The 12,503-nt window shown below is 32.6% G+C and overlaps 1 protein-coding gene and 1 long non-coding RNA gene across 2 annotated transcripts; one reads left to right on the forward strand and one right to left on the reverse strand.

Annotated features, from left to right (window-relative positions):
* Nucleotides 1–973: 973 nt before the first annotated feature.
* Nucleotides 974–2,541, forward strand: LOC114184431. The gene is made up of 3 exons (XM_028071740.1): nucleotides 974–1,453; nucleotides 1,599–1,869; nucleotides 2,492–2,541. The coding sequence occupies exons 1-3, from the start codon at nucleotides 974–976 to the stop codon at nucleotides 2,539–2,541; spliced, it is 801 nt and encodes a 266-aa protein (XP_027927541.1).
* Nucleotides 2,542–8,424: 5,883 nt separating this feature from the next.
* On the reverse strand, nucleotides 8,425–9,192 carry LOC114183525. The gene is made up of 3 exons (XR_003604390.1): nucleotides 9,115–9,192; nucleotides 8,930–8,988; nucleotides 8,425–8,621 (listed from the first exon to the last, which is right to left on the reverse strand). It is a non-coding gene; the product is annotated as an uncharacterized LOC114183525 (long non-coding RNA).
* Between the last annotated feature and the right edge of the window lie 3,311 nt (nucleotides 9,193–12,503).

Raw genomic sequence — 12,503 nt, forward strand, 5'->3', positions numbered from 1 at the left:
ACAAGAGTTGTCGCTTAGGCGGCAAGCTCCTATTTTGAGCGAGAGCTCATCTTGCTCAAGCGTGGAGGTCTCGCCTAAGAAGAGAGGACGCGCAAGCCATTGTTCCCCTCTTCTCGAGCTCTCACCTAGGCGAAAGGAGCTCGCCTGAGTGAGACCTTTCTGCTTGAGCGAGGAGCTGGGCGAGGGTGCGTTCTTATTTCGTTGCTTTTATGTTCTTGGATGTTTGGTACATGCTTGATTGGATTGTATGTTAAAAACATGAGATGAATAAATATGCATGAGCGAAATGGTTTATGGGTTGTGAATGATAAGTTTAATATGATCTTGGCATGTGACTTGGATGGGATGGTCGGTTATCAAAGTAGCATGGTTTTGACATGATAAATTCTAAATTGATTATTGGAAGTATGATGTTGGTTTGGTTAGGGCGTAATTTCACGATAGTTTCGTGGTGGTGCCTCATTGGTTAGAGCATAATTCCATGAGCCTCTAGGTGAGACCTCATGGTGGTGCCTCAATTGGTCGGGACGTAATTACATGACCCTTGTTAGTAGAAGTTCATGGTGGTGCCCCATTTATATAATTTAGTAAGGATTCAAAGTAAGGATTGCATCTTGACACTCTAAAGAGTCGGTTAGTCTCACATAGAATAGTAGGAGGCCTGAAATGCTTTAAGAATAGTAGGAGGCCTGAAATGCTTTAAGGACTAACCTTATGTGGGGGGAAAAGAAACACAGTAAAATTTAGCTTGGTAGACACTAGTGCAAGGAAGACAAACAACAGCGGTTATTTTGCATTTTTGGCTTCGGGTTCGCACCCGAGGCATATACTGTCGAGGTAAAAAGACTCTCGTTTATGCCTCGGTTACTAACCCGAGGCAGAAAAAGTAGTTACTGCCTCGGTTTCCTCCAACCGAGGCCTAATTGTGTATCAGAAATAGAAAAAAATTCGACGGTGCAGCGGCAGTGCAAACATGGCAGTACTGACCAAGACAGACTCCGAGGTTAGCAGCCTCTCCCAGTCCTCACCGCCCTACTCTCCCCGCCGGCCCATCTACTACGTCCAAAGCTCGTCCCGCGACTCCTCTCACGACGGTGAGAAGACCACCAACTCCTTCCACTCCAGCCCCCTCCAAAGCCCATTGGGCTCTCCGCCCCACTCCCATTCCAACTCCTCGTTGGGTCGCCACTCCCGTGAGTCCGCCTCCACCCGCTTCTCTGGCTCCCGCAAGAGCAGCTCCACCAACCGCAAGGGCCTATGGAGGCCTTGGAAGGACCACTTCCACGCCATCAAAGAAGAGGGTCTCCTCGACGCCCACGACAATGCCCACCATGGCTTCCCTCGTCGCTGCTATTTCCTTGCATTCATCCTCGCCTTCCTTCTTCTCTTCTCCTCTTTCTCTCTCATTCTCTGGGCCGCAAGTCGCCCCCAAAAACCTGCCATTTCACTCAAGGTTCATTCGTCTAAACACACACTTTCAGTTATTATATATAATAGATTTCACTCTTTGCATAAACACCCATCAATAAAGGGTTTCGCTTGCTCTTTCTCGACAACACCTTCGCGATCCTGCAAATATTTTCGTCTAACGCCGCTAGTTCGCCTGCGACCGCTTGATGGCCGCCATGAGCGAGTTCGACACCGGCGGCTCCTCCTCGCCGCCGCCGCCGCCCCCTTGGAGCGGTGGTGAAGCCGGAACAAAGGCTGGGGTGCAGTGGAAGAAGAAGAAAAGATTTGGGGGCTGTGTGCGGTTACGAAAGGATTTAGGGTTTTTTAAACCCTACGAAGCCATACTGCCTCGGTTAATTCGAAATCGAGGCATATTGTCTTACTATATGCCTCGGTTGGCAATAGACCCGAAGCAAAAAGGTCCATACTGCCTCGGTTATAAAAGAACCGAGGCATATTCTATTAGTGAATTAAAACAAAAAAAAAATTACAGTCAAGTAACTGCATCGGATAAAAAAAACCTGAAGCAAAAAAGTTATTAGGCCTCGGTTTTGTGGTAACCGAGGCATAAAAGCAGTTAAAAATTTTCAAATTTTGTGAACAGCGCGAATTCGTAAATTTTTTTAAGCTATATGCCTCGGTTAGTATAACAACCGAGGCATAAAAGGTGCCTTTAATTACAAAAATGCCACCGCATGTCTATATGCAGCGGGTGCGCAAGAACCAAAGCATATACTGCGATGTAAAAACTCTAAAATGCACTAGTGTAGAGTAGCTCGGTATAGCAGGAAAGGCCACTACAAGTGCAAGCATCCGCTGAATCTGACTAACTATATGTATCCGGATGAGTCGTGTCTTGAGTCTTAGTGTATTGTTTGAAAGGTCATAACATGGTTGGTTGACATATGCATCTTGGACTGTGAAATTGTATGTAACTGTATGATAAATTGTTTTCTACTCTAGCTTATCCTTATGTTTGTTTGTGTTCCTGTGTGTGGTTTTCTTCTTTATATGATGATCATCAATTTATTGATGTGAGCAGATGCGAGAACTCCCCGTGGTCATCAAGGTGATGGAGGTTCTGTTGCTTAGCCTCTCTGGGTTGGTTTTCCAGCTTTCTTTTAGGGCCACGACCCATGTATTGTCTTGCTTGGCACTTCATTTTCTAAGCTGTCGACTCTCACTCTACTTGGGTTACTGGCATCTTAGTATGCCTAAATTTTTATTCTGATTTTTTTTGGATAATTGTAAGAAGTAGTATCTATACTTCAGACCTTTGTTTCCAATATTATTTTGTCTGACATTTTCTTTAATTAGCATTATTAATTAAATAGGTGTTACACATTTATTTTTTAAAAAATTATCAAAATCAAATTCATATATTTGATTTCAATTTTTATATCACTTTAAATTTATTTGAAGGAGGAAAAAACCAACAATGAGCATATAAATAGATTAATGGTTACCGAACACCATCCTAGGATTCCCTGGATTAACTCGATAAATAAAAGAGCATAAAATTGGATATATATTTTTATAATATCTCATTACTCACATAATACTCGGATATTTCTCTCAGAAAATTCACTGTCATGAAACCTAATCATTCTTTTAAAAGTGATAACATTTTCTAACACTAAAGAAAAATAATATTAATTAATGTCAACTAAAAGTTTTCACAAAACGACAAATAATGCCCACACTGTTCGGAAGATCGTGTCAACTTTACCTCAGACTTAAGGAGGTAAAGGTATGGTTACGAACATAACGAGTGAAAATTCACTATTATTTTATTTATATCTAGAGTTGATTTGGTGGATCTTAAGTTAATGCAATTGAATACTGATTTAATATATTTATTTAGCATATTGTAATATTTTTAATGAACATTGTTAATAATTATTTTCTTTGGTTAGCATCTTTCTCACGTTGTCTTTGGTCTACCTTATTAGTTGTTTTTGTTTTTAAAAATTATTATTGCGTTGAAAAGACTAATTTATCCTGATGTTATTTCAGTAACGAGGACATGTGTCTTTTGGATTTAGGTGAGAGTATTAAAATTCAAGACTTAAACTAAAAAATTAATTTCATATACACTAACAAAACACATGCACAACTTATAAAAAATATATATATAAATTTAGTTTTTAAATATTAATATCTAATAAATTGTGATGTTATTAGAGTTAGCTAAAGTGACATAAAATTACTTTTAAAAAAATTTTCATAAAAAATAGTTGTGTTAGTCTTATATTAACATTCACTTAATGCTAATAGACTCCACTTAATATTTGAGGTTAATAGAATTGATTTATTCGACTCTCCGCACATAAAAGGTTATTTATTGAAGAAAATATAAAATCATTTTAAACTTTTCTAAATAAATAAATATATGTGTTAATGTTGAGATTAACATCAACTTAGTTCATGCTAATAGAATCCACTTAGTCGACTCTAATGCAACGCAAAATATTAAATTTGTTAGTATTTAATAGTATTTAATTTATTTATGTTAGCGTTTATATGTTATGAATTTGTACAGCTTTGTGAACGTGAATAGGAACTGTAAATTAGTTTTAATCTAAAATTCAAATTTAAAGTTGAAAAATCTCCGCAATCACAGTTATACTCTCTCTCACTTTCTCATTATAAAAAAAAGTATTATCGACCGTTACCTTCTGTCAGCATATGTAGAAATCCATCGATAATCAATATTTTCGACAGGTAAAATTTTGTTGGTAAAATTATAGTAGGTATTATTTATTGAGGGATGAAGTCGTCGATAATTTTATTGACAAAATCTTCCTTCGTTAATTATCAATGGATACGTCCTTAGATAATTACTAACGAATGTATTCGTCGGTACTTTCATGTCACATGTACGAGACATTACTGGCATATTTATTTGTCGATAAAATTCATCAATAAATGAAGTGCACTTACCAATGTAAGGGATTTTTCTACACTCAATTAGGCTTTCCAATCTCACACAGACGTACAATAAAACTGCAATTTTGTACATGAAGGGCACCGAGACAGATTACAATATCTAGATGTACTGTATCTAGACATAATAAAAAAACGCGTAATAAGTATGTAAAAAGAAGTCATAATAATTTACATAATTATAAGAATTATTTTCTTCTTCTTGAGGTTGTTGTTGTTGTTTGGACTGTGGTTGGATTGGGGTAGGCTAGACTGGAGTTGGTTGTTGTCGAGAAGGTGTTGGGCTGGACTGATGTTGTTGAAGAAGAGTTTGGGCATCATGAGATTAGGATTCCATGACTAGATTTTAGAAGTTTTTAAACTGGGGCAAAAATTTCCATAAGTCTGATCACGTGCTTCTAGTTGTTATGTGAGTAGGTTAACAGTCTCCTCATCATTGTTTGAAGAATATGGTTGGGTCTTAAGGATGGCTCTTCTAGCAATGTAATTTGTACGAAGTTTTCTAGTCTGATAAGTCTTCCTTTATTTATTCCATCGACAACATCAACCCAACTATATGTCTTAATGATGTCTTCTTATGCAACATCATCATTATGCTCTTATGCCACATCAACATATCACCCTTGCTCAGATCTAACATGGTATAGGCTACTTGATTATTCTTTTCTCTTTGTTTCAAAGGAAATAATAGTAAAAGGTTTTGCTTACATGTGTTCTCTAAGATCTTTCATCAACAAACTGGTTATCTCTTGTGAGAGTTTATTGAAATACCTCATCAACAAACATATCCTACCCCAACTCACATGCTTGTAACAAAACATGGGGTTATATATATACATAAAATTTGAAAGACAAGTTGTATCATTATATGAAAAATAAAAGGAATTAAGTTTTATGCCATACAAATGACATGCTCATGAGTGGTAATGGAACCACCTGTGTAGGGTCCCAAACTTTTCTGAAGCTCTTTTCCTTTGGGTTGTATACCATGCGATAATTGGAAGAATTCCAATGTTCTTGCAATTTATTCTATATGTGCTCCCCAATCTATTAAGGGTGTTCTCCTGTAATGTTAACATCTCTAAACATCTCAGATAAAGGTGCTTTGCTGTGGATTTTTTCTTTTAATTTGAGCTTCATGCTCAGGTCTCCAATGAACCTTCATTTGTAATAATAAATCAAATACAAATTATCTTGACATCACAATATTCATGGTATTTAAAGTACAATAAAAATGGACATTTGTTTTTCATTTGCCTTAAATACATGAATAGGCATTAAGAACAAGTTTAAGGATGTTTGACCCAGTGGCAGATCTTGACCAAAATTATTGGGGGAGACAAAATAATATACTTAAAATTTATATAGTTAACATTACTGTTACTAATTCAATAAAAAATAAATAGATAATTTAGTATAGATATAACTATAAAAGAAACTACACATATACGAAGAATTATCCATTATTTTTTCATATTCTTGAACTTATCAAATTATTCAATCATAACTAAATTTTTCAGCTATTTTTTTTCAATATAAATAACCATATTATCTACAAATATTCATTTTCCATTTTACTAATGTGCACATATCAATTCAAAAGTCATCACAAACATTTTATTTTATTGTTATGTGGTGACCAACTATATTGTCCTGTTTTGATCTTCACTTCTCTTTTATCAATTTAAAAAAATGGATTTATTCTTTTGTTTTTCATCTATATACCTATTTAAAAAATAAGTTTAAGATTAAAAAATAATTTATCATAATCTAATCAAAAATTAAGAGACAACAAAAAATTATGATAATCAAGTCCACTTAAAAATTGTCTATAAAAAATCATATAATACATTACTTACTCTTCTATATTCATAAAAAATAATATACAAAATGTCATGAGATAAAAAAATAATACTAAATATTAAACAAGTATTTCACTATCAAGTGAGACAAGTTTTTTTCTTTAAAAATGGAAGAAAAGATAAAAAGAATAAGAACAAAAATAATGAGTTTCTATTTAACTTTTTTTTTCTTTGGTAACAAAAGAAATTATGTAAAAGTGAGAGATGACTACAACATATGAAAAACTCAAAAGACAATAACAAGAAAAAATAAAAATTATCTTAATAATTTTTTTGATTTATTATATTTGATGTTATATTTTTCTATTTATTAATATTAAATATTATACTTTATAAAAGAAATAAAAATAATAATTAATTTAATTTTCATTAATTCTTCAATATAATACTATCTAATTTAAAAAATACATATAATTTAAAAAAATTAAATATATATAATTTAAAAAAATTGATAAAAAAATTGGAAAGGTTTGGCCCCTGCTTGCTCCTTAAGAGCTCTGTCACTGGTTTGACCTTAAATCGATATCATAAAGGATCTTTGTCTTTTGGATGTATTACTCCCCATAATGACCAAGGCTTTAGGAATTTTTGCTTAATAGATCATGTGATAGCTTGAGAAACAACTCTAGAAACAAGAAACTTAAATATGAATGCAGGAAAGTCATGATAAAGAATTCAAGATAAAACAAGTCATCCAATATTAATAGGATTTTAAGATAATCGGATATTACTTTTGATTAAAAAGGTTCATTCATCCATCAATTATGGAGAGAGGATCAACTTTATCGGTCAATCATGGATACCATCAAAAACAACTAAATGCACTTGGAAAAGGCTGGAGAAAGGAAAATTAAAGGAAAACTACAGTAGAATAGCTAGTTAGTGCATAAAAGACCAATAAAAGAGATATGGTTGAAATCAAATTAGAAAACCAAAATGAAACACTATTATGAGATTGTTACCGTCATAACCTCAAATGTGTGCATCGATCACTCAGGAAGGAAACAAAATATTATTTGGAATCGTGCATCATTCATAAAGTAATTTTGAGTTTCTCTGGAATTGTTATGTCCATAGCATGCATGTTCATACATGATTGAGTGTGTACTTTTCACTAGGAATATTTGTGGTTTTTTCAAATATCTTTCTCTAAAATCAAACTTATATAATAAACATGGAACCTATATAATAAACATGCATATTCTTATTACTAAAAAAACGTCATATTTCTTACTAATTTTTTTTTTTAGAAAATACTTATAAATCTTATTATGAAAAAACAATTGCACAAAATTGTTATCAATCTTTTTGCAAAATATTTTGTATGAAACACTTTTCACAACAAATTTTGTAGCAAATAGTTACAAATTTTATAATTTTGTACAAAATAATTATCCACAAATAAATTACTTGCCACTTAAAATTTTTAGATAAAATAGAAGAAAAAATTATTTTCTTACAAAGTTTTTTTAACAAATTTATAAGAAAAATTTCATATAATATGAGAATTATGAGAATTTTAATGGTGTCCAGATCGTATTTAGTATAATATCCACAATTAGCTAAGACTGATAAGGAAAATTAAATTATTTTTTTCTTTTCTTATTATAATTGGCTAGTCTTGTTACTTAATTTTCTGCATAAACTGATAAAAAGTTAGGCACCCACATCTTAAATAAATATACATTTTTTAAGTAATAGGTCAAAATTGAAAGGCCACATCATTATTCATTAACTATAAGAGTTCTCAACAAACGTAAACTAATTTCCAAGAGTTTTAATCTATCAATTTCCTGCTAGCATTCTGAGGGATGGAAAACTATGTGTCAAATCAAATTGTGATAGGTTTTCGTCATTATCTAGAGAACCTTTAAATATTTTTAATCATATATTTCTAAAGTACGAAAAAAAAATGCATGACTTTTGAGCTGCTAATTCAAAGTGAAGAAGTACTTCAGCATGTGTAGTCTTCACATTCCGCAGAAACAAATTAAAGATTGGTTCCAAAAAGATTGGATTAATTTAAAGAATACACAAGCAAGTGGTTGGTCTAAAAAGAATGGAATTCAGAGTCTTTAAAAGGTTTTGAATTTAAATTTTATGAATAATGAAAATATGAATTTAAATTTATATCATCGAAACGGTCCAAGACCATGAGAACAGGAAATAACATATATGCCACCCTGCGTGGCAGAAAATTCCGAGAAAGTAGATGTAGGTGAATACAATTACAAACCCACGAGGATGGTAGAAAGGAAAGTGTATTAAAAAACAATTTTGTTCACGTAGACCCTAATTCTTAATAAGCAACTGACCTTTACCTTTAAGGCTTGAGCAGAGAGCCCTCACCATCAATCAAGAGTCCTACAAACAAACACTTACAACATTACCCATTAACAAAAAATAATAAGTCAATAGGGTTTATTAGTTCATCTTAACCAACAATGTGTATATATGTCCCAACCCATTCAGTAAAATCAACAATAGGCGCCAATAGGGGCAAAATCTGTTCTCTTCTACCATCATTCCATTTCCAGTCTTCCTTTAATTTAGTAACATTACTTACTAGATCCAAATCTTGCAGTGAGAACAAACAGTGGTATTGGATTCCCCTAATTTCTAACCAGAAGTAGAAGAAACACACAATAAGAAAAATGAGCAAAATTTCTAACCTTAACCTTTGCCGGCAGAGAACAAAACTGGTATTGGGGTTGTCCATCCAAATGATAACCTATAATTCAAGAAACATAGTCAAAATCAAACACATATAGGTAAAGAGATTAGGGAAAATGCGAAGAAGCCACTGAGGTTTAGATTATGAGAAACACAATTGCGGAAAGAGATAAGGGAAAATGACCTTTTCCACTTCATGAACCTTGTTGTCTTCAACCTAGGAAGGCAACAAATGGGGCAAACCATTGTGGTAGCAACTCTTTCACGACAAATTGGAAAATTGAATAGTCAAAGATTATCAACAATATCAAATATTCAAAAAGTTGGTTACTCAAATTACAAGTCAGAATAATTGAAGAATAATTCAAAGATATGAAATCTCTAAAGATTAAAAGATATATATAAAGGATTATCTCTTATAATTTATTCAAGTACCAGTCCAAGTCCAATTATGAAAGTCTGTAAATTAATTGCCTAACATACGTCAAAAACACACACTTAGAGAGAAAGAAACTTGATATCTCTACACTTGAAGGTAGAAAGGTATTCTAAAGGTTCGAGACATTCAATTTCAACATCAATCTGGTGTTTAATATGTCTAGAAGTAGCTAACTCCCTCATTCACGGGGGTTAGTGTAATGTATTATTTATTCTCTATGAATTCCATTAATCAATATAATTTTTTTCCTTCACTCTTGTGTTCTATTCTTGCTTTAACTGCATAATAATTATTGATTGCATATTTGTGGGTATCTAATCATTGGACACAATATTAGAACCTATACTAGAATAAAAAACTAATTGATTGTGCATCTAGAGATAGAGTACATCATTGGTCATTCATAACATCAAAATTTGATCATTAATGTGAACTCATAATAAGGAAAGGTCTAAGACATTGGGGTTCTTATTAAAGTTTAGACTTCACTAAGACATTAAGGCTTGTTACATAAGGCATAAATGCTAGAGTATGAATTAGAAGAATATTGTTTAGTGTTTTTGCTTTAAATTGGATCATGAAACCCAATCCCTGTGAAAATTTTATCTTATATTTTTCTCAATCAAGTTATTTGTTTCCATTTTGACAAATTAAAAGTTGTCTATCAGTAAACAATCCATAATTTAAACCACATTAGTCCTTGGGGAGAAGATATCTGGACTTGTCCACTTTATTACTCGTATGATTAATCATCAATAATTTCATGTTGGTAGAATAATGTTATAAAACATCCAAAAATATTAAGTGTTGATATCAAAAGTTAAACCCAAGTCCTAACATGTTAAATTACCATTTTCACCAACTGAGCTACAAAGTCATTTGGCAATTATGTTAGTTCTTAAAAATATAAAGCTAACAAATAGAATTATTCTAAGAAATAAAAATTTTCTAAGGTATTACACTTACTCTCATGGGGTAATCAAGGTGATACATGGACATGTTTATACTTGGTGTAACGTAGAGAGGTTGATGCTCTTTGTAACTTTGAGAGGTGTTTTTAGGATCAAGCGGTTACCACTAGGCCAAAAGTTATAACCATTAGTCAAGACACAACTCTTTTCACAATAATCCAAGCACCACGATTTGATTATGACGCGGTCCAATTGGCCTCTGCCTTGGACAATTGATGCCACCTGCAATAATCTCCCTCCCACCCTCTCAACAATTGTTCTACTAGGAATCCCACTTTTGGATTGTGACTTAGCCCACTTGACCTCCGCCATGAGATAATTGTGCAACCCGCAATAATCTCCCACATAAATTAAAACCTCAACAATAATAAAAACAACCCATAATGAAAATACAATGGAAACCAAATAACGCTAACATATAAACAAACATCACTTTATATGCATGTGGCTCCTCTTACAAAACATAGAAACAAGTGATATAACGAAATCAAAAAGACAACAGACATGCCCCACCAACCCTACAAGAAATATGGTTATTATGTGCATACGCTGGTATGTAACTTTATCTACGAAATTATATTTCGTAGGTAATTTACCTATGACCATTACCATCATCCAATATTCGAGTTATCTACGAAATATTTCATAGGTAATTTATCTACGAAAATTTTCTTAGATAACATATTTACGAAATTTCTCGTAAAGAACTTACCTACAAAAATTTTCGTGGATAACTTACCTACAAAAGAATAAATTAAATATAAAAGAATAAAACATATTCTAGAATTCCTATTACCATATATATATATATATATATATATATATATATATATATAATTTTATAAATACGATAACAAAATAAATTGGTCTATGTATTTTCAACACTCTAAAAAATATAAAGGTGACATTCCTACATTGACCATCTTCACAGTTATATCTGGAAAGAATTAACACAAAAACAAAACATTTATTTACAAAGGAATTTTCCTTTCCACATTTAAAGTGAATGAAAACAAGTATGCTCAACTGCTCTCTTGCTCAACTATTGTCTTTATTGGAGACTCTCCCTCACCCCGTTTCACCGAGCTTGAACCAATATTCCTAACCTGAGGCCTAATGACTTCAACATCACTACTTCCACCTTTATCTTCTACTTCTTCAGGATTTAGTCTTTTGCTCAAATGACAGTTCCAATAGTTTTTCACATCATTAGTAATCCTTCCTTGTAGTCTTCCTGCAATTAGTGACCACTTGGAATTAGGGATGCAACCAACTTAGCAACAAATCATTTAAATTCTAGATTAAATGTATAAAGAAAAAAAGGTTAGGAGTCATAATAGAGGTTTTAAAGTAATTACTCTGCAATCATAGCTACGTTGGTAACAAACTTTGTAACTTGAAAAGATGTGTCTTAATTACACCAAAAGACTTCATAATTATGCAATGAACATAACAAATAAGATACAGTAATATTATATGACATATTGAACCTGGACACATGTATCCAACTCAAACATAATGCATGTTTCAAACAAGGTCAATTCCCTTTAGGTTGAATGTATAATTTTGTTATGCGTTGTGTTCATATTAAAGTTTATCTTGATGTGATCCTAAGCTTGAGTAAAGGTTAACTTTTGAGGCCGTAATTCCTTACCACCAATGTTTGTGGATGATGAATTGGTAGAACAATTTTGTCCAGTAAAGTTGGATTTGGCCTCACAATTAGAAACATATAAACAGGGTAATAATCTTAAATTAAGAAACAAAAGATGTGTCTAGATACCGTAAAAAATGATCAAATCCATATACTATTTTTCTAAAGCCTGATGAGTAATATTAGGAGTTTGTATACCTTTTATAGATTTGGCAAGGCTTTCAAGCTTGTAAACAGTGGAATTATGGAGGTCTTCCCCTGAGAAAGAAGTAAGAATTGTTTCCTTAGATAAAAAAAAATATAATAATAGAACTATGCATAGAACTCGTGACAATGATTTTTTACCTATATGATGTCTTAAACTCTATTAATCATCCAACAATCTCATGATAGAAGAAAGAGAATTTTAACTCATTAGAAGAGGATGAACAAAAAAAAAGCAGTCACAAAATCACGAGTCTGATAACATGCATACATTTCCAAAAAGAATGTCACAAGACAGGAAATTG

The sequence above is a fragment of the Vigna unguiculata genome, chromosome 5, assembly GCF_004118075.2.
Source record: "Vigna unguiculata cultivar IT97K-499-35 chromosome 5, ASM411807v1, whole genome shotgun sequence".
Lineage (NCBI taxonomy): Eukaryota > Viridiplantae > Streptophyta > Magnoliopsida > Fabales > Fabaceae > Vigna > Vigna unguiculata.